This window comes from Anas platyrhynchos, chromosome 16 (genome assembly GCF_047663525.1).
Source record: "Anas platyrhynchos isolate ZD024472 breed Pekin duck chromosome 16, IASCAAS_PekinDuck_T2T, whole genome shotgun sequence".
Classification (NCBI taxonomy): Eukaryota; Metazoa; Chordata; class Aves; order Anseriformes; family Anatidae; genus Anas; species Anas platyrhynchos.
In genome coordinates, this window is record NC_092602.1 from 12,945,363 (window position 1) to 12,968,973 (window position 23,611).

Sequence of the window (23,611 nt, forward strand, 5' to 3'; positions counted from 1 at the left end):
ATACTCTCTGAATCATCATTCTTAATGCAGAAATTTCCCATGATGGCACTTTCACAAGCTGTATTAACCACTGGGAAACTATAAAAAGCTTTCTAGTCTCTCTTCCATCAATTTAAATCCATTACTTCTCATCCTAACCCCAGGGACTGAAGAAGAATGTTCTATGCCCACCTTTTTGGCATATGTGATGACTCATTTAATTTTCCTCTGTTTTTTCCAAAGACGTAACTCTAAATCTCCTCCCCACATCACCTTTTTTTTTTTTTTTTTTAAATTTATGAAAATTTTTGCTGATTCAATCCAATCTTCCTCTAGCTGGTCAACATCCTTCTGAAGTGTCAAGGTCGAAGCTGGACACAGTACTCCATTTCCCATCTCAAAGATATCTTTATGATCTTATTTGCAACTCTGGAATTTGTCTTCCAGCTGAGGATTCATTCAATCCATCCTGCATAAGACTTGATGTCTTGACTGCCTAGATACATTTTTTTCCATTTCTTTTCTTTTTTTTTTTTTTCTTAAGCCATACTCCCACCGGTCTACTCCTTACTAGTATATAAGAAAAATTGTAAGTGATAAAATACTCTTCCATTGAAGTAAACCAACAGTCACTATATTTAGTATAATAAGCAGGAAGAAGGTATTAATTACTATTAATTACAGGAAGACCTCAAGCAAGACCTCAAGTTCAGATTTAGTCACACTGAGAACGCTGCAGATAGTACAGTAAATTTAGACATTTAACAGGTCTCCTGTCAAGAAGTTTCTCATATGACCTGCAGAAACCTCAAAGTGAAAGTGCAACAGCTAAGCACCGATGATACTGCCTTAAGCTCCCATAAACAATGGTTTCCTGATTGGGAGACCCTCCAGAAACCTTTGTTTGAACTGGTATTCAGATCAGAAAACAGGATGAATGAGTTCAGCTTTAACATTAGTCAAATTTTAAGATGTGCAAAATGTTCTCAATGCAAGATGTGGTGCAGTTCTGAAACAATTTTAAAATTCAGCCAGCCAGCATCAAGCTTACTGGACCTCTAAGGTGTACAATTCAAATAGCTGATCTAGGAAAAATTCATCCAGATTTAATTAGGTGTCATGTTGATCCATTATGTTTGGGCTAGTATGCATCTACTAATTGATTTGTGCCAGGAAGCACATTCTACAGGGCACACAAAGATTAGCTCCGTCGGATTAACTATTTTTGGTGACTTTTACACAGTATGTCCACCAACTGAATTCTGGACAATCAAAAAAAAAATCTACTAAAAAAAATAAGACTGTCTGTGATATGCGCGTTACACTTCAGAACACTGTAGTTCGGTCTTTCCACTAGCAGAACCAAAAGTAAATCAGTTGGTGAAAGTATTCAAGCCTTGATAAAGGAGGAGATATCTTCAGATCACCAGGAAGTCACTGAAGACATCTCAGTATATATCTGACTTGGTTGTCATTCATCTGATTAGTGCCAGATGCAAGCTCATGCAAGGTGCAGGATTATCCTTAGCCTACAGAGTAGCAGACTCAAGTACTGAAAAAGAAAGATCTTCTCAGATGATTCTATTTCAAGGTACCAGAAAAGATTATTATATTTTTAATCACTACATTGATGATTCTTCTTGTTTTCACCATTTATCAATAAAACAGTAGAAGAACATATGTGACATAGCTTGGATGAAGAGACAATGGAGTTCCAAGTGAAGATACAGCTTGGCAGGGAGCAGAAAAGATCAGTGATTCACCTGACAAGACTTTTCCCCAAGGTATCTTCCACTCTGAGAAGACTCGTATTCACTTCACTAAACAATGAAAGCTTCATTCAGCATCATTCCCTTTATACACTGGTATGTACAAAAAAGGAATGGTACCAGAATATTTTGGAATGCCTCTAATAACATACGAAGTATCATGACCACCTGTTTGTCAAAAGCAGTCAAATAACCAGCGTGTCAGACTGATTGTTTAAGCCCAAATCAAGTTATGTTCATTTCATTTCTTTCTACAATGAAGACTTTAACTGAAGACATCTCTGCTACTCAGAGATGTCTTCAGTGAAGTATCATATTTAACCTAGGAAAACTAGTATAAAATATCAAGTTTTGAAGTGTTAACATATATATTAGCATAGTTAGACACTTTGTTAAATATATGCAGAGAAGTTCTGTCACATCACCATCAATGGCTAGAAAAAAAACACGAAATAGCTGAACCAGCTGTTTCTATGCAAGAAGCATTTAAATCATTGGCATGTCCACAGAAGTAATACATAATTCTGTGTGCATCAGATATATATATACAGCTATGGTAGTATTGATATGCATAATTCATTTGAACTACAAGTTACTGAAATACTATTTGGATATTCCGTAGCATGATTCAGAGACTACAACCCCAGGAACATGCCCTTCTGACTCATCACAGCAACTGCTCTGTGAAAGGGAATTAAGATACAATAGAAGTTTACAGACAGCAATCTTTAAAGATTCCTAGACCCAAATGTCTTAGATGTAATTAACAGTATTAATATAACACAATATATATAGCTAGATAATTAGCATAATGCATTTAATCTCATTAATGGTCACATTTAGCCCAACTGCAGTGGGCTACATTTTTCTATGGTCTCTGTTCCACAACTCTGCTTTCAACCTTCTTTGATTCCTGTCATCTCTCTCCTGCCATTCATCCATCACATCTTTCAAATGTTACCCAACTGCTTGCTTTCCTTCTGAACTTTGCTGTTCAACCAGCTAGTTCTCTATTTCATATTTTAATGTTGTTACTATACCACAGCAATAGCCACAGACTCCTCTTGTTACAATCACACTCCTACATAGTATCACCAGGTATTTCACAGACCAAAGTTAAATTTGCTGGTGTAAATTCTGCACTATGTATTTAGAAATTAATGACTGCTTCGTCAAAAATATTTTCAGAGATTTTTCCATATTTGATATTTATTCACTGTCTTCAGGGTGACTATATCCCTTGTAAGGGGTAAGAAGATGCTTATATAATTAAAGAAGTGCAAAAACTTTTTCAGTGTTAGCTCACACAGAACTCTAGAGAATATGGTTGGTTTCCAAACCCACCTTGAATGCCTGACAGTTCTATAAGCAGTGGGAAGTGAATGCTTTGCTTTTGAATGTGATCTAGATCTGGACTTAGATGAAGAATGATACTTGAAAGGTGATCGAGATCTTGTCCGAGATCTTTTCTTGTGCTTTTTTCTTTTTTTTTCTTTTTCTTCATCCCTTGGAGGATCTTTGCTTTTGCTTGAAGGCCTTTCTGCTTGTTTAACTTCTAAGGTAGGTAAAGTTCTGACTGCAGTCACAGGACATGGTATACTACTGACACTCTGAAATCAAAGGTAAACAAAGAACATCAGCTTTCAGTTTTGAAAATTGCATAAAAATTTTTAACTTGAGAAAGTCCTATGTGTGTAGACAACACATAAGCATCTCTAGATCTTTATAGCTTTTTATACTAAACAGGAGGTTACATCTACTGTTATGAATGCCATGTAAATACACAGTTCTGGCAAAGAAACTTAAGATATCCCACTCACTAATCTTGCCTATATATATCTATATATGTATATATTGTCGAAATGCTGGATAACAAATACAACAGCAAGGAAGATAATAACTAACAATCATCTTACATTTTTGACTCAGAAAGTGTGAGAAATAAATCCATCTTAAGAAAATAGTTGTTAAATCAATAACAATCTAACCTCCCACGACTGCTTTAAATCCTCACAGTGCTGCATTAATATTATGTAAAGCATGCATAAGTCAGGCTCACATCTTCGAAAACACATATCTAGTATTATTCAACAGAGGCCTATACAGTTCCCCAAAGGTATATATGCAAGTTGGGATACACGTGTTAAGACTCTCAGCTTAACTAGGCATACTCCTGAGTATGTATAATATTTAGTTTTTAGAAAAAATGTGTTGAAAAAAAAAAAAAGTGTACTACCAGATAACTTCTCATTTATTTATCCTTTTGTTTAAAAAGGTATAAACAAGAAAAATACAATCAGGACTTACTGATATTCAAGATTAAGTTTTCAAGTCGCTTTCTTCCCTGAACTGTGCTATTTAGATTAGAATCTCAAGTAAAACAGTGAAATGAAGTAGTGCTGATACAAATTATTTTTGTACTTTATGGAGTAAGTCTTTTGCATGTAAAGGGCAGGAAAAACGACAAAAGTTATTAATCCTAATGATAGAGCAGGCCCTTGCTCAACTCATGTTCAGCGAGTAATTCTAACTACAATTAAGTGAATTACGCAAAACATACCACACTCTGAGAAATTTTCAAATTATCAGCTTGTACCTGAGAGAATTCTGCTGAAGGCCTTGCTTAGAACAATTCAAGTCAGGTACTGTAGATATGCTCCTCATTTCAAAGTCTGTCATTCCCCCAGCTGCCATTTCAAGGCAACTGGAGAAATCAGTTTCCCTATCATAATTTCTGCTCTACCTGGTCTGACACTTTCACCATTTGATAAAAGGATGCTTACCGTGATCAGAATAGAAACTAATACACTAAAATTCCAAATAACCAAATTAGAAGCAGGTGATCTCCTCTCTCTCTGCCCTTCTACTGTGAATAGGTCAAGGCAATAATTGACTACATGTGAACACTCAAATTCGGCTTTGCTTCACATTACAGCAATGTTTCTTTTCTGAGCTTTAACTGATAACTGTTATCAAAATATTTACAAAAATAGCAATAAAGCAGTACTGAAGTAGTTTGCTTCAAGGATTATAAACATTTTACACCATTATCATTTGAGTGACTGGTTTACTTGTGGCCTATTTCCAATTTCCCTAACTTGACGATCCACATGCAATTTCAGACACCTTGTCTCCAAACTCAAGGGTTTCCTAAGAGACTACTGCAGCCTACTTTTGTTCCTTGACAGTGTTATTCATGTCTTTATACAGTACCTTAGTCTCTTTGAACTCTACTGAATATGTAATAGACCAGTTTGCCTTGAAGTAGATAACTCTAATAGCTTGAAACAAAATAGCTGTAGGCAAAGCAGAATTAAGAGGAAAACAAGAGAGGGAAGAGAAAACAACATTTTTCAGTGTTCAAGTTCATTTGGCTGCACAAAACACAAGCTCTCATACCGTTAGCCAAAAAGGAAGCTAATAACTGATTGACACAGGTACTTTTAGTGCACACACAGGGATTCTCTCAGCAATCACAATGAGGAACCCCGCACTGCTAAGCATCCCTCCATAACCACCACAAGCATTGGCTGCCAAAACTGTGATCTCTCCTTGACTTTCAGGAGGCTTACAGTACAAGTGACAGAGCTGTCCACATCCCTCTGCGAAGTGTACTGCAACCTGGCTGGATGGAGATTCAGACACAACAGCTCCAGCTTACTAATGAAGCATGTCTGGAAAGCTCTGGCAGAGATCATACAGAAGTAACTTCACCAACCCCCAAGTGAATATGTAGGTCCTGAGTGCGAGACAAGAGCTAGCGCAGTGAGGGAAGCCACCTACCCAGCCAAACTGACACAACGCACGGCTGGGACCTGGTGCTCAGAGAAACTGTCACAAACAAGCCGATTCCTGAAGTAGCAACTCTACTTTCAAGAAAAAAGCCACCAGCAAAATGGCTTGAAACATCCTCAGAGCTGAAGGCTCTGTGGAAGAATGTTATGCCAGCAAGTTGCCAGGACACACAGAAAAGTTAAATAATGCAGCTGGATTTGAAAACAAAACAAAATAAACCAAAACTGTCTTGTGTTGGGCAAACACAAGAAGCTGTCACTGACGTGGGGTTTTACTAGGGAAAACTGACCCACGCAAACTAAGGTAGTAGAGGCAAGAAACTGGAGGCAAGAGTGAAGTAAATCAATAAATAAAAACCAAAGCAAGCGTGGACATTGGGAGGTTATTAAGGATTTCCAAAAGGCAGAAACTTTTTTTTTTTTTTTTTTTTAAACTGACCAGACTTTGGAAACCTGCAGGTCAGCAGAATGCTGTTTCAGAAAGCATGGCAACAAGCTGGATACCTGATTAATTTTATTATGCATCTCAAGGGAAGAGAGATTTAAGGCTTTTGAGAACTCTCCTAGGAAATTACATTGCAAACTTTCAGACAGCATTCATTGAACCTCACTTCTTTGTTCGTTTAGGTTAACAGAACACTCTTTCAGCCCCTAACAAAAATTAGTGTCAGACAATTAGAGCTCTTCTTCTGTGTTTTCTGTGGACAGCTGAAGGAAATCCTGGTAAAAGAATGCTTCCTACAGTAAACACCTGCTACGAGAAATGTTTCAAAGGTACTTCTTCAGAAAACAAAGATTATTGAAAAACTCTCATTTAATAGACATGGGTTAGGAAAGAGCTTTCTATCAGGAAGGATGTAAAACTACATGAGAACAAGTACTTCAGTTCATTACCAGACATTTGCTTATTTGCAGTATTCACAAGACCAGGACACACATTAGTTTTTCATGGGTTACATTATTTAATCAAAGTTCAAAACAAAGATTAGAAGTAAACCAGGAAGCGCTTATTAAAACAGAACAAAACACTGGCATTGTTCCTGGTACAAGTGAACTTAACTGTGAAAGAACATTATTTATAATATAACTAATGCTTTCACAATTAATGTTTTTTTCTATTCTGAAAGCTGATTTTGCATTAATTTCAATCCTGTGTTAGATCAAAGTTGGAAAGAGTTAAGAATTAGAACTCTGAAAAGTTAATCAACAATTACTTTATTTCATTAAAAGTTGAATTTCATAAAATCTAAATCACTTCAAACTTTTCTCTACCCCTGCACCTTTTTTTGCTGCAGGTTCCACAAAGATTGTGCTGAAATACTCCTTGACATGGAACTCGTAAGCAACTGTCTCCTAGTAATAAAAACGTACCATTGCTCTGTGCATCAGAGTGAGCAGTTAAAACTTTTAAAAGACTTAGTCCAACCCTAAATTACCCCAAAGTGCTTAAATGTAATTGATAAAAACACTTGTTCTTCTAGAACAAAATAATCAGTACTGAAAGATAAACAGTTTCAACAGTTTAGTTGCTGCTACAACTAGTAACACTACAGTGACCATGAGAATTTCTTTAAAAACAAACAAAACAACAAAAAAATGAAACAAAACAAAAAAAAACCACAGAATTTTGCATTTTCGATTTTGAAAGGCCAACTGCAAAGAAATTTGTGGTTGTGAATGTGTTTGCTGCACGGAGCAGTATGCCTTTATACCCTGAGAACTCTGAAGAACAAAAATCAAGGCACAGAAAATCAAGGCACAGAACTCCCCCACATATCTACATTCTTTAGATGGCAGTTTCTGGTATTCAACTTTTCCTCCATTAAGTATTCGTTGAAGTAATTACAGTATAAGGAATTACAACTCTAGTGTAATTTTTATGGTAGGGTTCTTGCAATAAAAGAAGTTTCAAATGCCAGCAAGATAGCCACCACTTATGCCCCAAATGCCACATTAGTATGTGGCACTTGGTTTTATGCTTTTTGTATGACCTTTTGAAAAAGCAAGATAATGGAAGTTTTGAAACAAACAAGCTAACAACCCCCTCCCCCAAATCGTTCCATACTAAACAGAAGATAATGATGCATATGAATATATACTTTACTTTTTTTCCCCCAGAAATGGATGACCCTGAAACACTTGAAAGGTTTTTATTTCCTCTAAATACTAAGCATATGGTATTCATTACAGTTACATTTTGCTTACAAATTAATATTTTTTAAAAGATGCAAACATAAAATTGTTATATGTGATTACTCCTCTAAACAGGCATAGAGCAATACCCACCATCTATTGCTAATACAGCAGAATCAACTACAGCAGAAAGTGTGAAAGATGTACACAATCTACAGTTGTTGATAACGCTGTTATGCTTGGCAAAAATTGAATTGCACCTTACTTTTAAGCCTGAACTACAAACTTCTGTTTCATCCATAAACATACTACTCTCCACAAAAAAATGAATACTGTTACGAACAGGACAGAAGTAAGGACAAGCCATCTAAAGAAACAAATGAAAACCAGGTCTTCAAAAGAGAAAAGATGAAAGAGACCAAACACGTTAAGACGTGCTTTGTGCTATAGAATCTTTATATTCAGAGGCACAATGACAGATGACATTAGGGACAAGCCATTAGAACAGTTACTTTCAAGTTACGTGCTTGCCTGGTTTTGCAGCATTATAATGGTGAATTTGTCTCCTTGTTTAAATTGGATGTTAAGGTGTATACAGGTAACAGTTTGGGTATAGCCACCTGTCTTTTACAAGTAGATCAAAGTACTTATCAACCATAAAACAGTTCTGACAAGATAAAATATGAGAGATGAGCAGAATAATATGTATTAGAAACCTATCAGGCATGCTATTAGGTAAATCATGCCTTGTATACAAAAATTATATTGTACTACACATGCAGAACACTTATCTGTACATCAAGTAACTGCTATAAAGAAGTCAAAGACACTGCGTGCTGCAGGGACTATATAAAGCATAGCCTAACCATGCACCAGCATTGTCCCCCTCTCCTATTTTTGTCAGGTATTACCTGCACCAGTAGATTCTAAGATGCTTTATCTCTTCAATTGCTTCAACAGTCTCTTAAGATCATTTGCTTTGACAAAAAATGAAGCTCTGCAGGCCTTCTTTTGGCAGGGACAGCAGGGATAAGACTTTACCTACGTAAATCACTTTTACCAAAACTTTGATGGAAGTATTGATTTGGCAGCTTAGATTCTACCTCTGCAAGGTTTCTATAACTTGCTACAGTTACCAGCCACTGTTAACAAAAAGATTAAGCAAATGTTCACCAGCAAGACACCGAACCTTGCCAGGTTTTGCTTGGCTGCAAAACAGATGGAGAACCCCTGCGCCAGAGATGCTGCTTCCTTTTTTGCTCCCAGAGGCACCTAAGAACAACACTGCTTAAGCAGACAGGATTGGGAATAATCCAAAGTTTTGAATTAGCATTTTTGTAGACAAACAACATTTTAAACCCCTAAGAAGTTGCAAAATGTGCTACAGGCCTGCCATACCACAGCCTACTACTACCAAAGGTGATGTTTGTATTCAGAATTCAACTGATGCCAATAGCTGCATATCTGGAAGAGTCCAACAGTCCTCAAAATTAAAAGGTTGCTCCCTATTGTAGGCCACAGAACCTTATGTTTGTGGCCGACTGACTGCACTTTCTCTTAACTGAAATACTGCCCCTCATGTGTGTTAACTGGTATGCTTTTCTTGTTAAAATAGCATCCACCTGAATCGTATATAAACATCAAATCATACAAAATGAGAGATGCTACCAAGTTACTGTTAACCCATCTCTTGAAAAAGCACAGACTTCACCAGCTACTAGTTACTGCAAGCCGATTAGCTTCAGGAACTGAGCTAGAGTTCCATGTTTTCTAAATGCTGCTCTGATGAAGGATTATTCATAACTGCATTACTGTTGTAATGCATCCAAGAATGGTGAGGAGTCATTTCTGAAAAGCTGTGCTGCTTCATTGCTCAAGCTCATTTTTCAGCCTTTTGTTCCTCTTGCTTGATTTCACTTTAAGGAAAAACAGAAAACCATATAAAAATAATGAATTCAGCTAGGGAAAAAGTAGATCTGACTATTTTTATGATCCAGCTGAAGTCAAAGAGCTTAAAAGTACTACGTACTCTATGGTGTCGAGTGCCCTTTACATGCAGTTAGTGGAATCAATTTTGTTCCAACTTAAAACATATACTCAGTATCAGCAATTCTTTTAAGAAATACTAGGTATCTTGAAAATCTGACAGAGGTCAAACAAAGCTTTGTTCATTTAATGCATTTCTATACTGTGTGATAAGCAGGTTTTCAGCACTGATGTATGCTGTGTATAAACAGACAAATAGCATGACTAGTTTTTATACAGTTATTTGGCAAGGACAAGCTCATGGGAATTATGCATCTCCCATGGAAATTCTCAACCAATTTTCATGCCTTATTATACTTTTCAGTCATTACTCCATTTCTGAGATACATTTTAAGCTACAAAAATCATTCCACTACATTAAGTCTATGACCACTGCATATCAATCTTTGTTTCCTGGACTCAGCATTGGATGGTCATATCCCCAAAAGGGAGATAAAATATGTTGTGACATTTTTGGTAAAACTAAATACTTTTTTCTTCATTTTGTGAAATTTCCATTTTTGCTTCCATTGACCAAACTGCAAAACTAATTTTACATCTTTCTTTCTATTGATTACACATATGTTTTCTTGATTACAGTTACTTTTTGTTATTGTAGAATACTTTTGCTATGAGTATTTTTAAATGCATGTTTTTGTTTCTGAAACATGACTGAAAAAGCTTTTTTTAAAAAAAAACACAAACAAGATCTGTGCTATGTATCTGTTTATAAATTGATCTAGACACCATGATGCAGATTACTGGATTTTGAGTGTAGACAGCAGAAGACTGCCCATTAATACAGTACTAACATTCCCAATATAGAATGTCAATATTATTTCAAAAAGGCAGGTCACATCACTAACATTTAAATACATATTTGAAATTCTAAATAAACCCTTTTATAAACAAATTGTTTTCCAATTACTTCTATTGGTAAGAAGCAGAGAAACCGGTTGCTTTAAAATTCTTAGATACATGGGATTTTGTGTGAGAAAGAGAGATGTCTTCTCTGAAACAGTACTTCTGCAGAAGAAAACCAGACATTTTTAGCAAGTAAGTTTACAGAGAAGTAGAATTTGGGTGAGGCTTTTGTTGAAAAGTTGACTTGCTTTTTAGTAAGTTCAACTTAGACCTTGAGTAATTTCAGATGCAAGTGGGGACACTCATCTGCTCTTCTGAAAAGAGACAACTGTTATTGAAGTTGTTGGTTATTTCAGGCACTCTCTTAAAGAAAATAACAACAGAATCTCAGCTTAGAAATGCCTACGTCCTTGACAAATCCCTTTGAGGAGAAGAGCAGACAAAGTCTCAGGAATTTTGCAGTGGCATCATCTCTCTGCATTCATTCAACATACAACTGGAAAAACATAATGCACACGCACCAGTCATAGGAAAAACACATTAGCATCAGTAATGAGAATCCTAAACAGGATCTCAGCTTGTGCTCATACTCAATTCATGAGCTACTATGTTGATACGGAACTCTCTGTGGCAAAGAAAACAATGGAAAGCCACGTCATTCGTTCTTGTTGCAGTCTGTCACAACCATTTCAGTGGTTGTGAAATGTTCAATTGGTACCCAAGATGAAGTTTTGCTTGATCAGTGCAACCAAGAACTCCTTGCTGGTTTTTCTAGGAGTGACACAGTTCCAAACACAGGAAACAGACTCTACTTCCCAACTATATTTGTGTTTGCAATGTGCATGGTAGGTCTGACTGCAACACACACAGTTTTTTTCTGGCTCCTGTAGGATCCCATAAAAATACTCCTAAGCTGTATAAATTTCAGGTCCTATTTAGGCTGGGTATCAAGAAACTACATAGCCTACACCAAATCTCACTCCTACTTTTTTCCCCACAGCTGGTTACAACTACTGCAGTGAAGACCTAAGTCCAAGATGACCCTCTTGAAACAGGTTTTGATGGGTTTTCTTCCATTAAGAAAAGAGATTGTCTGGACTTGTTGGAGGCGTCCATACAATTGCTGAAAACACAATCTTTTATGAAGCATGCATGAGATCACGCTGGATTGGGATGTGTTATGATAAAACAATACCCAGACTGAAAGAAAAAGAGGTTGACAATCTAGCCTCTTCTTCACTCTGAAGTTAAGCAATTAGGAACTTAAATGGAAAATATACAATGCACATGGGAAAGTGTCACTTGGATAGAGAACACAGCTCTGCTGCCAAAACCTGCAGATGGAGAAAAAAGCTTCAGGACAGAGCTATGATGTACAAACTAATCAATATTAGAAGGATTTTCCTATAGAATAAATGCAAATCCCTCACTTAGGCTTTTAAATTTGTAGTTATTTTATTGAAATCAGAAAAGGTTTATGTGAAATGCATTATTTCTAAGCTGTTTTGAACAGAGTTTTCCATTTATTAATAGGGAAAAAAGCAGATCAGTGGCTTTGATCAATACAAGTTTTTAGAGTTTGGTTTTATATTTCTGCACTAAAATTTGCAGAAAAGCATTTCTAGGAAACAAATGTCTTCAGCTGAAGAAGGGAGACAAAGAATGCAGTTTTTGTATGGCTCCTATCTCTTCCAGCTTTCAACAACAAGCTGGAAATGATTAATTCCAGAAACATCAATCTCTCTTGATCTCTTCATAGTGATCTTGAAGATACAAATAAAAATTATGAATACACTGTTGAAGTAAACAGGCTACTGGAGTTAAGAGGACAAAACATATTTCACTATTCTCAGAGCCTGTTGAACACGACTAAAGTACAAAAACCAGAAATTACCATAGAGAAAGATGAGACTTTCATTACAGTTTTGTCTTCATTACTAGGGAAAATGAATTTATGATCTACATTTTTCTGTAGCTTGTACTTTTGAGATTCTCTTTTTTCGTAGAGACATTGCTTATTTATTTATTTATTTATTTTTAATTGCATGAATATAAGCATTTTGAATCAATGCACATATTACTTACTAGCTATGGGCATTTACAAAGGCTCACAAATTCTACACCAAACACAAAATAGTAATCAACCAGCAGCAGGACTAAAAATCAAATTTAAAAATAAAATCCACACATAAACTGCTTACTAAGTTATGACCAAAGAAAAAAGGAAGCAAGTTAGCAAACTTACCTGTATGTCTCTGTTGTGAGAAGCACTATACAATATTGAACATTATTGTACCAACTTTTAAGTTATTTAGCTAAAGGTTACCTACCACCTATGGCAGACACAGACAGAGTAAGTGCAATTATGTTTTTATTACACTTACATAATTGCTTCAAACATGTTTATACCAACCTATTATTTTTTACATAATGAAGTACTAGAACACTTGTGGAAATTAAACTGAATTATTTCTGCAACTTAACTTAAACATCTTTTGACCCAAGACTGCCCCTTTAAGCTTGCCTACTCAAAAATTCTAGGTCTTACAAAACTGATTTCTAGAGGCTGTACCCAAAAGGTGTTTTAACTGATCCACATACTGCCTGGTAATAGTTCGATTTGCTGCAGAAGATAATTGCAAATAACTGATTAATAGTTATTTCTGCGTGATAAAACCTCTTTTTTTCTTCTTTGTGATAAATTCTAGTAAACCAGCACGTGACCACTAGAAAACAGATTTTAATATCCTTTGGAAACTACAGCCCAAACAGTTAAATGGCAAAGTAACTTACTAGCAACTCTTATTAGCTTTTTACAGCTAGGCACAAAGTCTTTATCAACCCTCAGGTTACTTTTAGATTGGCCTAAGAGTGCAGTACCATGATCACCCACTCAAAACAGAGCTTCTGAAAGCTCTCAAACTGACATTACCTTAGTATGATCTATTACAATTGACTGTCCAGACAGGGGATACAGGGACAAATTGTCAGGAGCATTGCAAAGACAAAAGAAAGATGGAAAGCAGTCTGCCTGTGCCACATACACTAGGATTCTAGAGAGCAGCAAAGTGCACAGATTTGTAACACAACTATCAAAATCTCTCTTTTGAAAGAAGTGCAGGAATAGTGACACTCCAAATTGCTTTGCTCTAGACATTCGCTTCAGCCGTCCAAAACAGATTCTACTAAACAAACCCAAGGCATTGGGCCGCTTTATCATAAGAATAGCACAAGCATATACTCTGGAAGGCAGATAGCAGAATTAGTCCCCTCAATTCTTTCACTTTGAGTTTCTTGTTTTGATTCTTTACTACCTGCTCTGTAAGTTGCATGCATGCACACATTATTTTTCCCACCTATGTATTTATTTTCTTGATTAAGAATGTTCCAGCTAGAAACTTTAAGTTGTATGGATCATTTCACTACCTATTTATCTCAGTTTTATACCAGCTAAATTAAAAAAATTAAACAGCAGGACAGGTTCAAAGTAAATCCGAATGTAAGCTCAGTTGCCTGCATACTGTTTCAAAATTTTGAATATATCTACTCACACCAAAATAAACTTGAAACAAGCAAATATTAAAATAGATACCTAAATAAATTTGAAAGAGGATCATTCTACTTCACAGACCACTAGCGCAGAGTTAAACTTGCAAGTTTATTTTGCTTTCTTTAACTGGCAATCTGACCTTTGAATTACACACCTTATTTCTCTACCAGTTTTTTAATTGACATTAAGAGGCATGTGTAAGATAACTGAAAAAACGATTAAAATGTGTTTAAAATTCAAATTTCTGTCCATTTGTAAAATATTCCATCTCTTCTGTCAACTTGATGAAATACTCCCAGATTCATACCCCACAGGTAATTTTTCTGCTAGCTTTACAGTAAAGAGAAATGTATTTCCTGCATACCTCAACACTGAAGGAATTCTCTTCAACCTTCTCAGTTTCTGCCTCTGCCAGAGGATTTTTCAGAGTCTGCAAGAACAGTGCAGCTTTCCTTTTGCGTTCTGCTTGTAGCTGCTTTTCTTTTGATTCCTTGGAGGCCTGTGCAAGCTTCTCCCTCGCCGCAGCTGCTAGCCTATCCTCAAGTTTCTGCTTTGCTAAGGAAAATAAAAATCAAGTTTAGAATGAATCACACTTGTGCAACGTAAGTTTCCTTGAAAGAAACACACAACCAAAAAATAACAGAACCAAACGGTCCCCCCAGCTATACACAAACCTTTCTAGTACGTCTATTCAGAGAGATAGTAAGGACACTTGAAATGATCAAATTCTACCCATTATAATTTATAAGTAATGTCATTTGACCAATTAAAAGCATTAATAAAGTAAAAATTGTTAAGCTTAAAGAAACCGCCATAAAAATCTGATGCTGGAAGTGCAGCATACTAGTGTTTTCCTTAGTATTTACAGAAGCTGCCTAAAATAGTAGCAGTACAAATTCAGAGGCTTTTTCCTTCATACTCCTTAAAGCAATGCACTCTTCATTTTGCTTTTCTCACAGGCTGGTTCATTTTCTCACTTCTTCCAGCCCACTTTACATATATCTAAAACACTTTACAAAGGAGTTTGCTCCAGATAGCTTGACAAATGGTTTTGCAGTTGTTATAACCAACAATTATTGTTATGTGATTAAAGAAAGAAAACAAGCCACTTTAGCTATGCACAGAACACTTTTTTTTAAAAATCTGCTTCATCTTACATTTCCAGCTCTGTGTACTGAACGCATAGAAGATGATTTTTTGGTTAATTGCACCCAACCCAGCTTTTCCCAACCATCTCTTATGCTTCATTTTTATTATCATATACAGTATTTCATACTTGCTCTACGTATGTATCACTGGAGTGTACTCGGTGCTACAAAAGTGTAGAAAGGAACTGTTGCTTAGAAATAAAGTACTGTTTTACAATGAAAAATGAAATTTCTGTGGCATACTCACAGTTATAAAAGCAATATTAAGTTTTTAAGCTGGCAAACACTGACAGCATCTCTACTTTATATTAAACAGTCTCTACTGTGAAACCGCCTGGGGGATGAAGGTGGGAAATTTGATCCCTTTAGAAGATCACTTCATTTGAATTCACACTGCATACCCTTCTGCCCTTACATATACACAGTAACAGAGAAACCCATACAAAGCCTTAGTGGCACTGCATTATAACAGGAACAAAACATAAGCAAGGTGATATTAGAGTATATGGGCATGCTATGTTACTGAAAAATAACTTGAAGCATTTCATTGTTCTGTGAAGAAAATGAGAAATGGACATGTCTTCTTCTGGGTTGTATAAATACAAACTGGAAACTAGAAGTTTAATGTTTTACCCCAAGTTTGTAAAGAAAAAAAATAAATCAGAAAGATCATGTACCATGGCAAACGATTCAATGCCATTGTGTTATAGTGTCAGTTTCAACTGAGCAACCAATGAATATTTTGTACTTCTCAATAAGTAAGAAACTGTGGGAAAAGGAAAAATAATAATCTAATTCCTGTAAACATAATACGGTGAAGACTGAAAATAATTACACTGTACTTTACAAAGGACTCAATCTTTCATTTTGTTTTCAATATAACGTGGGATACCTTGTTTAGCTTCCAACTCCTCCTGAGTAAGCTGAGGTTTTTTCTCTTCAGCAGGAGTAGAAGGAGTGGTAACAGCTGGAGTATGGTTTGAAGCATTATTAGCATTCTCCTGGCCTTCCTTGCCCTCTTCCTCCTCCTCATCACTGTCATCATCTAATTTAACACGGTTTTTCTCCAAAGGAAGAAGGTCATTTTCCTTGGCCTTGATTGCAAAGCTTATTGGAGCAAATGATGCTGTGAATGAATGGGTAAGATTTTACACATCATTAAACAACAGTGGGAAGCATGTTGAATTTCTTGTATTTATCCGTAACTCCTGAAGCCTACACCATGGAAGAAACCAAAACCAAGAAAGAGATCTGTATCATCGTTACACTGTGGTAATTATTTTGGGGCACAATACAAAATAATCATTTTTTTCTTCTTTGAACATATTTTGGAAACTATTTCCCTGAAATGTTCAGCCTCAAATTAAAACATTTCAAATACAAACCATTTTTTAGACCCAGCCATACAATACAGTTGTTAAAATGTTTTTCATTTATTTAAAATCAGTTAAGGGTTTTCCACCCTCAAAATCTGTGAGAATTGGTCTTGAAACCAGAAACGTTCCAGTCTAGGATAAAATACTTCGTAATGCTGTAAGAAGCAGAAAAATAGTTTAAAGTATTTTTTCATATTTTATTGTATCAGACACTGCAATTAGATCTATAATATAACTAGAACTTAAAATACATCTCTTTAAAGGATCACTTGCATTCCATATTTTTCTGCAAATCTGTTATCTTAGGCCAACGAGATATGGACATTCCTAGAAAAGAATTCAGTATTTCCTCTCTATGGTTGCTTTCCTTCTTGTTGAATCAGTTTTCCCAGTTTCTTCCCACTGAATACTCCTTCTGCTAAGGCTGCTGACACACTACAGTATGACACAGCCCCTTATGCTCTCTTCAGGCTAAATCTGATAGTTTGCACAACAATAGCATTTGTCTGGTTCACAGAACAGCACGTAAAGACTAACATCCACCTATATGAAAATTAATTACTTTGGGGAGTTAACATTTCACTATAGGAGAAATACATGCAAAAATTAAATACTGTTCCCTAAATGCACTGTGTCTTAACTAGTCTTGCTGTGGAAAAATTAGTGGTCAAATATTCTTTTCAAACAGTCCTCCCTGCTACCCCAGCACAAAAGCACTACACTACACATTCATGACAGCACAGACAAAGGAAAAAGAACGCCTGTACACAAACCACAGAAACCCGCAAAAAAAAAATAATAATTGTGGATTGTTTCAAGCTAGCCTTCATTAATGGATCTTCCAAAAATAATAAATATAGATATACATTAGCTACACTTAAGTCTGAGCTACTGCTTTTTCCTCGAATAATTTTTCTTGCAATGTTTTCTGAAAACCATTTTCTGGAAAAAACACAGAATTCATCTCTAAACAGTTTATCCAAAAACTAACTTTAAAGAATAAAAGACGGATTTGTTTACGCATCTCAAGCAAAGTAACTCACTGCTATATGATCTGCTGCAATACTTGTCTTTCACAAATAGGAATGCCTGTTGCATGCATATATAAATATCCTCTAAGATTCTAGTAACAGAAAATTAAATACAACAATTAATTTACATGCCAGTGTTTAGAAAATATAAGCTTTGCATCTTCTAATTCTAGGGCAAGAAAACAGGCTCATAAGTAAGAACCCCAAAATTACAAGATAAGAAATCATAATGGAATTTTTCAACTTTTTCATATAACTAAACAAATCCTAAAATGGGATTTTAATCCTTCAGAGGCAGAAGAAAGGTTCGGATATTATGTTTGTCTTAGAGCCAGCTACTGCATTTACATTACAAGAAAGTGGGATTTGTACCATACCAGAAAGTAAAAATACATTTACAGGAATAAGATCACAGGGACCAGAGGTAAACTCATTAGCAATTAAGTAAGCCTCTGAAGAAGGCAGAAGGTAGTACTTGTCAGCAGGAACACTGGTTAAGTTTGTCTTCTGCTTTGTTTCCTAATGGCTTTTAATTCTACTTCTATCTTTTAAGTTTCTATTTTATACTGAAAAGATGACATTTTACGATTTCTTTTTCTGGCAGGCCAGGAAATCAGTTCTTAAATATAAAAAATCTGTTTTTTATATTTACTGAGGATATTAACAGTGCTGGCTAAATTTGGCTTTTAAGAGATCCTTCCACTTTGTCCCTCTGCTGCTATAACTGCAAGAGGAAAAACATTTCACCTATACGTGAAAAGGCTTTTTTTTTTCCCCCCAGTATGACTAACATGCACCATGGGAAGACTGATTAACCAAGAAATAAGTGTAGTGTACTTCCTTCATGTACATGGTTTCAAACAAGACTACTGCTTTTATTCAGGAGTACCTTCTTTCTTACAGAGCTTGTAACTGTCAAGTTTTAAATGACAAAAATAAAATTCTGCTGGCATCATTGATGAAAGCCTTCAACTTTGCACTAAACTAAAACAAAACAATTTATTCTGTCAGACAGTGAATACCTCATAGTCTGATAAAAGAAAATATGAAAGCAAGCAAATTGCTTACTTTTTTTTAAGGTTTTAGTGAAAATAACACTTAAATTCTTTTCCCTACTCCCCTCCCGCACCCCCTTTTTTTCTTCACTATACGTTAACAAGTATTTTTACGGCCAACAACTCATGCCAACGTACCTTTCACCAATTTACCATCACTGACAGTTTTAGAAGGAGCAACATCCTTTTTAGTTCCTGGAACTCCCTTAGCACTTGGCTCAGATGCATCTTCAGGTGTGTGCTCATCTGCAAATTGAGTCTCACTTGCCGTATCAGTGGCAGTATCTGCTGGAACATCTTCAGATGAAGATACTCCCTTTTCAAAAGAAATATTTAATTTTACCAATTGGGTAGTTTATGAGAGTTAACGCTGTGCTTAGGGAGCTGCAATTATGCCAACTATTTCAAACATCATTTTATCAACAGCTAATTGTACATCAATAAGCAGTCATGACCAAAATTTGCTCCTTGTAAATAATACACTGCTTCACATACACCCACAGGCTGCACAGACTTGAGATCTGCAGTAAGATGTGTTATTTTAAAGGGAAGAAAATGTTTTTCAGCTGGTACACTTTTGCAAACAACTGTTTTAATAATGGCATTTTTTAAAACTGGACCCTAAAAGCATATACTTTCTTTCCAAAGTATTTTCTTTTAATTCTCGATCTCCAGAGTCGAGGAGAAAATCCATTAAAGTTGATTCACAGAACAAAAGCTTAAGACGTTTTTTGCTAGATACCTTTTTTACAAATTCCAGTTATTAGAGGGATGAATACGAGGTAATGTCTGACTTGTTCCAACCTTTTGCTGAAGAACACCGGGCCTATCGATAGTTTTTGTGACATTAAACTGATACAGTACAGGTGTTTTAAGACTTTCAATAGAGTTAAGAATTATTGTTTCTACTGTTACATGACTGAATCATTCAAGACAACCTCTAAACTCATACTGTAAGAATATTAAGATAAATATTTTTAATATCCTACAATATCTACATGGCAAGTCAGGGGATCACATTAAAAAATTTAACATTTAAATGAGCCTCTCTCAGCAAATAGTTTCGTCGCTTCCCACTGGCAGCTGTTAAGTATATTTAATGTTGAAATATCATGTATTGAAGCGATCCTTTCATTGCTCCCTGCAGCCACTCCCTGACCAACAGAACTAATTTCTGAAAATCCTTTGAGAGGAAACGGATTTCGTGTATTTACTGAAGCCAACAGCACAATTTTCTATTAAATTTAATGGCCAAAAGGAGAATAATCAATTGCACTAGTTGCCTATACTTACATTATTAAAGCATAAAAATAATACTGAAATCATTATTCTAAAAAAATTAAAGAGAACGGCAATATCTACAAAACCATGCAGTAACAGAATATTCATTGCTACACAAGACCTCAGGGGACTTAAACCAGTTTCTGCTTGCTTCTTAGCTACTAGAATCATTTGAACACCTAAAAGGAATCTTTTATCATTACATTTTGGTTAGTGCACAATTTCCCCAGAAAATAAATGTTAATGAGTCTTGATTAATTATGTAACTTTTATGAATTCAACCCACTAGGTTGGAAATAAAAAATTCTAGAATAACAGTTATCATTGTGGTACAGGACGATTTATCAGTTGACTAAGATAAAATTTTACAGAGTATCTTTAAAAACAGTGTTGTCCAAACATTTTTCACGATTAAAATAAAACAAGAGACAAAAACGTTTCAAACATCAACTATTACTGAATTTCTTCATTTTCCAGAAAGTTATTTTGAGGAGTTTACCCACAGGCCTACCTTCTTCAGTTTAAGTAATTAATTGTTGAGCACTCCAATCTAAGCCTTGAGATGACAAATGACATAGGGCCTAAAAAGAAAATAGCTCTTTCCCATGAAAAGTTAACATCAGATGAAGTATTTCTGATCATATTTGCAATTTTCTTTTCCGTAAGAGAACAGACAATCTAATGCTATCAGCTAACATGAGAATGGTTAAAAACAAGGATGCCAAATCTGGGTATAATCTTTTAATAACATGACAAGAAGAAGCGAAGGAAGTAAGAAACTGACATGAGATTTTGCAGGTCCAGTATTATTTCAGTCAGTCATGCGAGGATTCCTCTGTTAGAAAACCTCACTCAGAAAAAAGCATGCCAGCAATGTAGTTTGGCTACTAGTCTATGAAGAACCATAAAGCATGTGGCTGTTAAATGTTAAACCTCATCTTCATGACAAAAAAAAAAACAAACACCACTAATCCTAATTTTACAAGGCTGCAGACCTCCACAAGGCATATACTGCCTTGTGTAGAAATTCAAAAGATTCAGTTTGCCATTTTAGACTACAACCACAGTGAATGGCTGCTTATACTAAAAAGCAAGAAGTAAATATCATACCGCCCCACGTATCCCAAATTAAATGCTATACAAAATTAAAAACAATCAAAAAAAGCACTCGCATCCTTTGCTTACCAAGCTCTCTATAATTCAGAGATTTCAATTTTTAAAGTCTCGTGATAATACACTACATAAACAAGTCCTTTTCCCACTTACGCTGTATTTTTAACACACGTACATATAAACACACATGTACCTGAGAGTTGTCACTGCTTTCTTTTTGAAGGAAGAACTGTTTTTTAAATTCATAATAAGCATTATACTGGTGCCATGGTTGCAGGAACTCAAATCTGTTAAAACAAATGAACACAGTATATACCAACAATCTATTGTTGTTTAACTCTCTCTCGCAGATGGAACGCTATTTTATGTTTGGAAGAGTTATGTAATGTATGCCTAAACTTCCAGAGGATATATATATTGAGAGCATGGTTTTGAAGGAAGTTTTTGCTTGTTTGGTTGTTTTCAACATTTGGGCAATAATACTTTAGCATTACTTTTAATCCTTGAATTCCAATAAAAAAAAAAAAAAGACATAAGTCCCTCCTTGAGATCTGCATGCTCTGCTGATATATTTTAAAATGAAAACCTCAAATCTTAAAATAGAAAACAGGATAATGTTTTCTTACCTTAGATCATTCTTGGCACGAACACTAGTTTCAAATTTTATCCCATTCCTAGCAACATATTCAGCTAGCTTGTCAATAACAGGTTGGATATCTGGGGGTGGAGGTATAATGGCAACCACTGGAGCAATTGTGCTGAAAACATCAAAAGTACATCATTTTTATAAATAGAATATAAATATCTTTCAGACTTTTGTTTTACCCTCCCCCTCTTCCCCCCCCCATGAAATAGAGGCTTGCTCTCTAGGCTCATTATGCAATTAAAGCAACTGCTGATTTTCCACATAGAAAAAACCATCACAGTAGCTGAATAACACTAACCACATATAAGATCAAAGACCAAAGTGAAGCCAGGTAATCAAAGCTGTATAAACACTGCTGAATGTTACCGAGGCATCACCAATAATACAGTTGTTACTAAATATTTCATATTGCAGTGCAAGGAAGAGTCCCCTCCACCAAACAAACACAACTATAGAACTGTATGTGGTACCTTGTAGATGTTGTGGTAGAGGTCAACCCACTGCTGCTTTCAGTTGTGTCTGGAGGAGGTGGAGGTGTAGTACCAGGGGGTGGAGGTACTGATGCTACCCCTGTAGTGCTTGATACAGTCACCCCTGCAGGCAATGCATTGTAGTAGGTGGCGACATCTATTCCTGGAGGTGGAGGTGCGAGGCAGTAGGTTCCATCAGGTAGCATATAGTAACTATAATACATGGCTGCCACGGTTGCTATAAAGAAAAACAAAAACATATTAAAGAATAAAGTTCTAGTTAGAAGAAAGATATACAATAATAATAAAAAGCTACTATGCAATCAGAACAAAACCATCTATTATCTAGATTCCCAACAACACACTAAGAAATAGTATTTGATTTATTGTGTAAAAAAAATGTTCACATTAATACACTCAAAGTGAACATGAAATAAATATGATGAAAAGACAGAATCAGAATATACTGAGGGTCAGATGGAAGACAAATAGGTAGAAATAAAAAAAAAAAAAAGGTGAATCACCAGAGAACGCCTACAAAAAACAACCTAATATGAAATCATTCTTCCTAAACTAAATTAACCTCTGGCATTGTAGCTTAGATAAAATGGTGTATGCATTAAGAACAAAGTGCGCATATATTCAAAACTAACACTGAGAAATTAAACTCCTATTATTGCTAGTGGTTTAATTAAACGACAGCACTGCTTTAAGAGAAAAATGTTTTTTTCAACAGTTATTGTAATTTTCTATATTAAGTTATTTCTAAGTTCCACTTTATTAACAACCCTTCCCAATTGCCTGTATATAAAGCTGGTAAAAAGCTGTTCTGAGTATCTGAGTAGTTTTTCCTTATATCTGGTAAATACATTTGCATTACAAGCTTTGGAATCAAAGTTACGCTGACCATATATCCGCTTAAATAAACCGTATATGCAGGTAAGTAGAAATTAGGCAATATAGTCCATTAATGCTGAAACTACATAGACATTCACAAAATCTAGAAACTTTAAAGCTTACAGGTGATTTTTCATTCTTCATAATAGAAAATCTCACATTAGACTGCCTTCACAGTAGCTGCCATTTTACAATTGTGCTACATTGTACATGTATGCTACAGTCAAGCTCAAAAACATTTTGCATATACCAACTGCAAATGGAAAGAAAAGAAAAACCCGGAACAATTCACAATGGTCAATGCCTTATTTCACTCATTACCTGCATACAAACTCCTCATTTACAGCACAGCTGAATGTGCCACTACTATTTACTATGAACAGAAAATAATTTGCTTTCTAAAATGATCTTAGAGGGTAATCTCTATCTATGATTGCCAGTGAGTTCTTTTTCTGCATTTGATTGGTAAGGCTTCACATT

General features: G+C 35.5%; 1 protein-coding gene across 7 annotated transcripts in view; it reads right to left on the reverse strand.

The window, feature by feature from the left end:
* Window positions 1–23,611, reverse strand: part of SFSWAP (splicing factor SWAP) — a 48,840-nt gene that overhangs the window by 10,957 nt on the left and 14,272 nt on the right. For all 7 annotated transcript variants that reach the window (XM_005018083.6, XM_005018082.6, XM_005018087.6 and 4 more), the window contains 7 exons: window positions 22,235–22,472; window positions 21,745–21,876; window positions 21,312–21,405; window positions 18,863–19,040; window positions 16,155–16,388; window positions 14,479–14,669; window positions 3,093–3,358 (listed from right to left, as the gene is read on the reverse strand). In XM_005018083.6, the coding sequence (XP_005018140.2) occupies window positions 3,093–3,358; window positions 14,479–14,669; window positions 16,155–16,388; window positions 18,863–19,040; window positions 21,312–21,405; window positions 21,745–21,876; window positions 22,235–22,472 (1,333 nt within the window). The remainder of the gene's footprint in view (window positions 1–3,092; window positions 3,359–14,478; window positions 14,670–16,154; window positions 16,389–18,862; window positions 19,041–21,311; window positions 21,406–21,744; window positions 21,877–22,234; window positions 22,473–23,611) is intronic.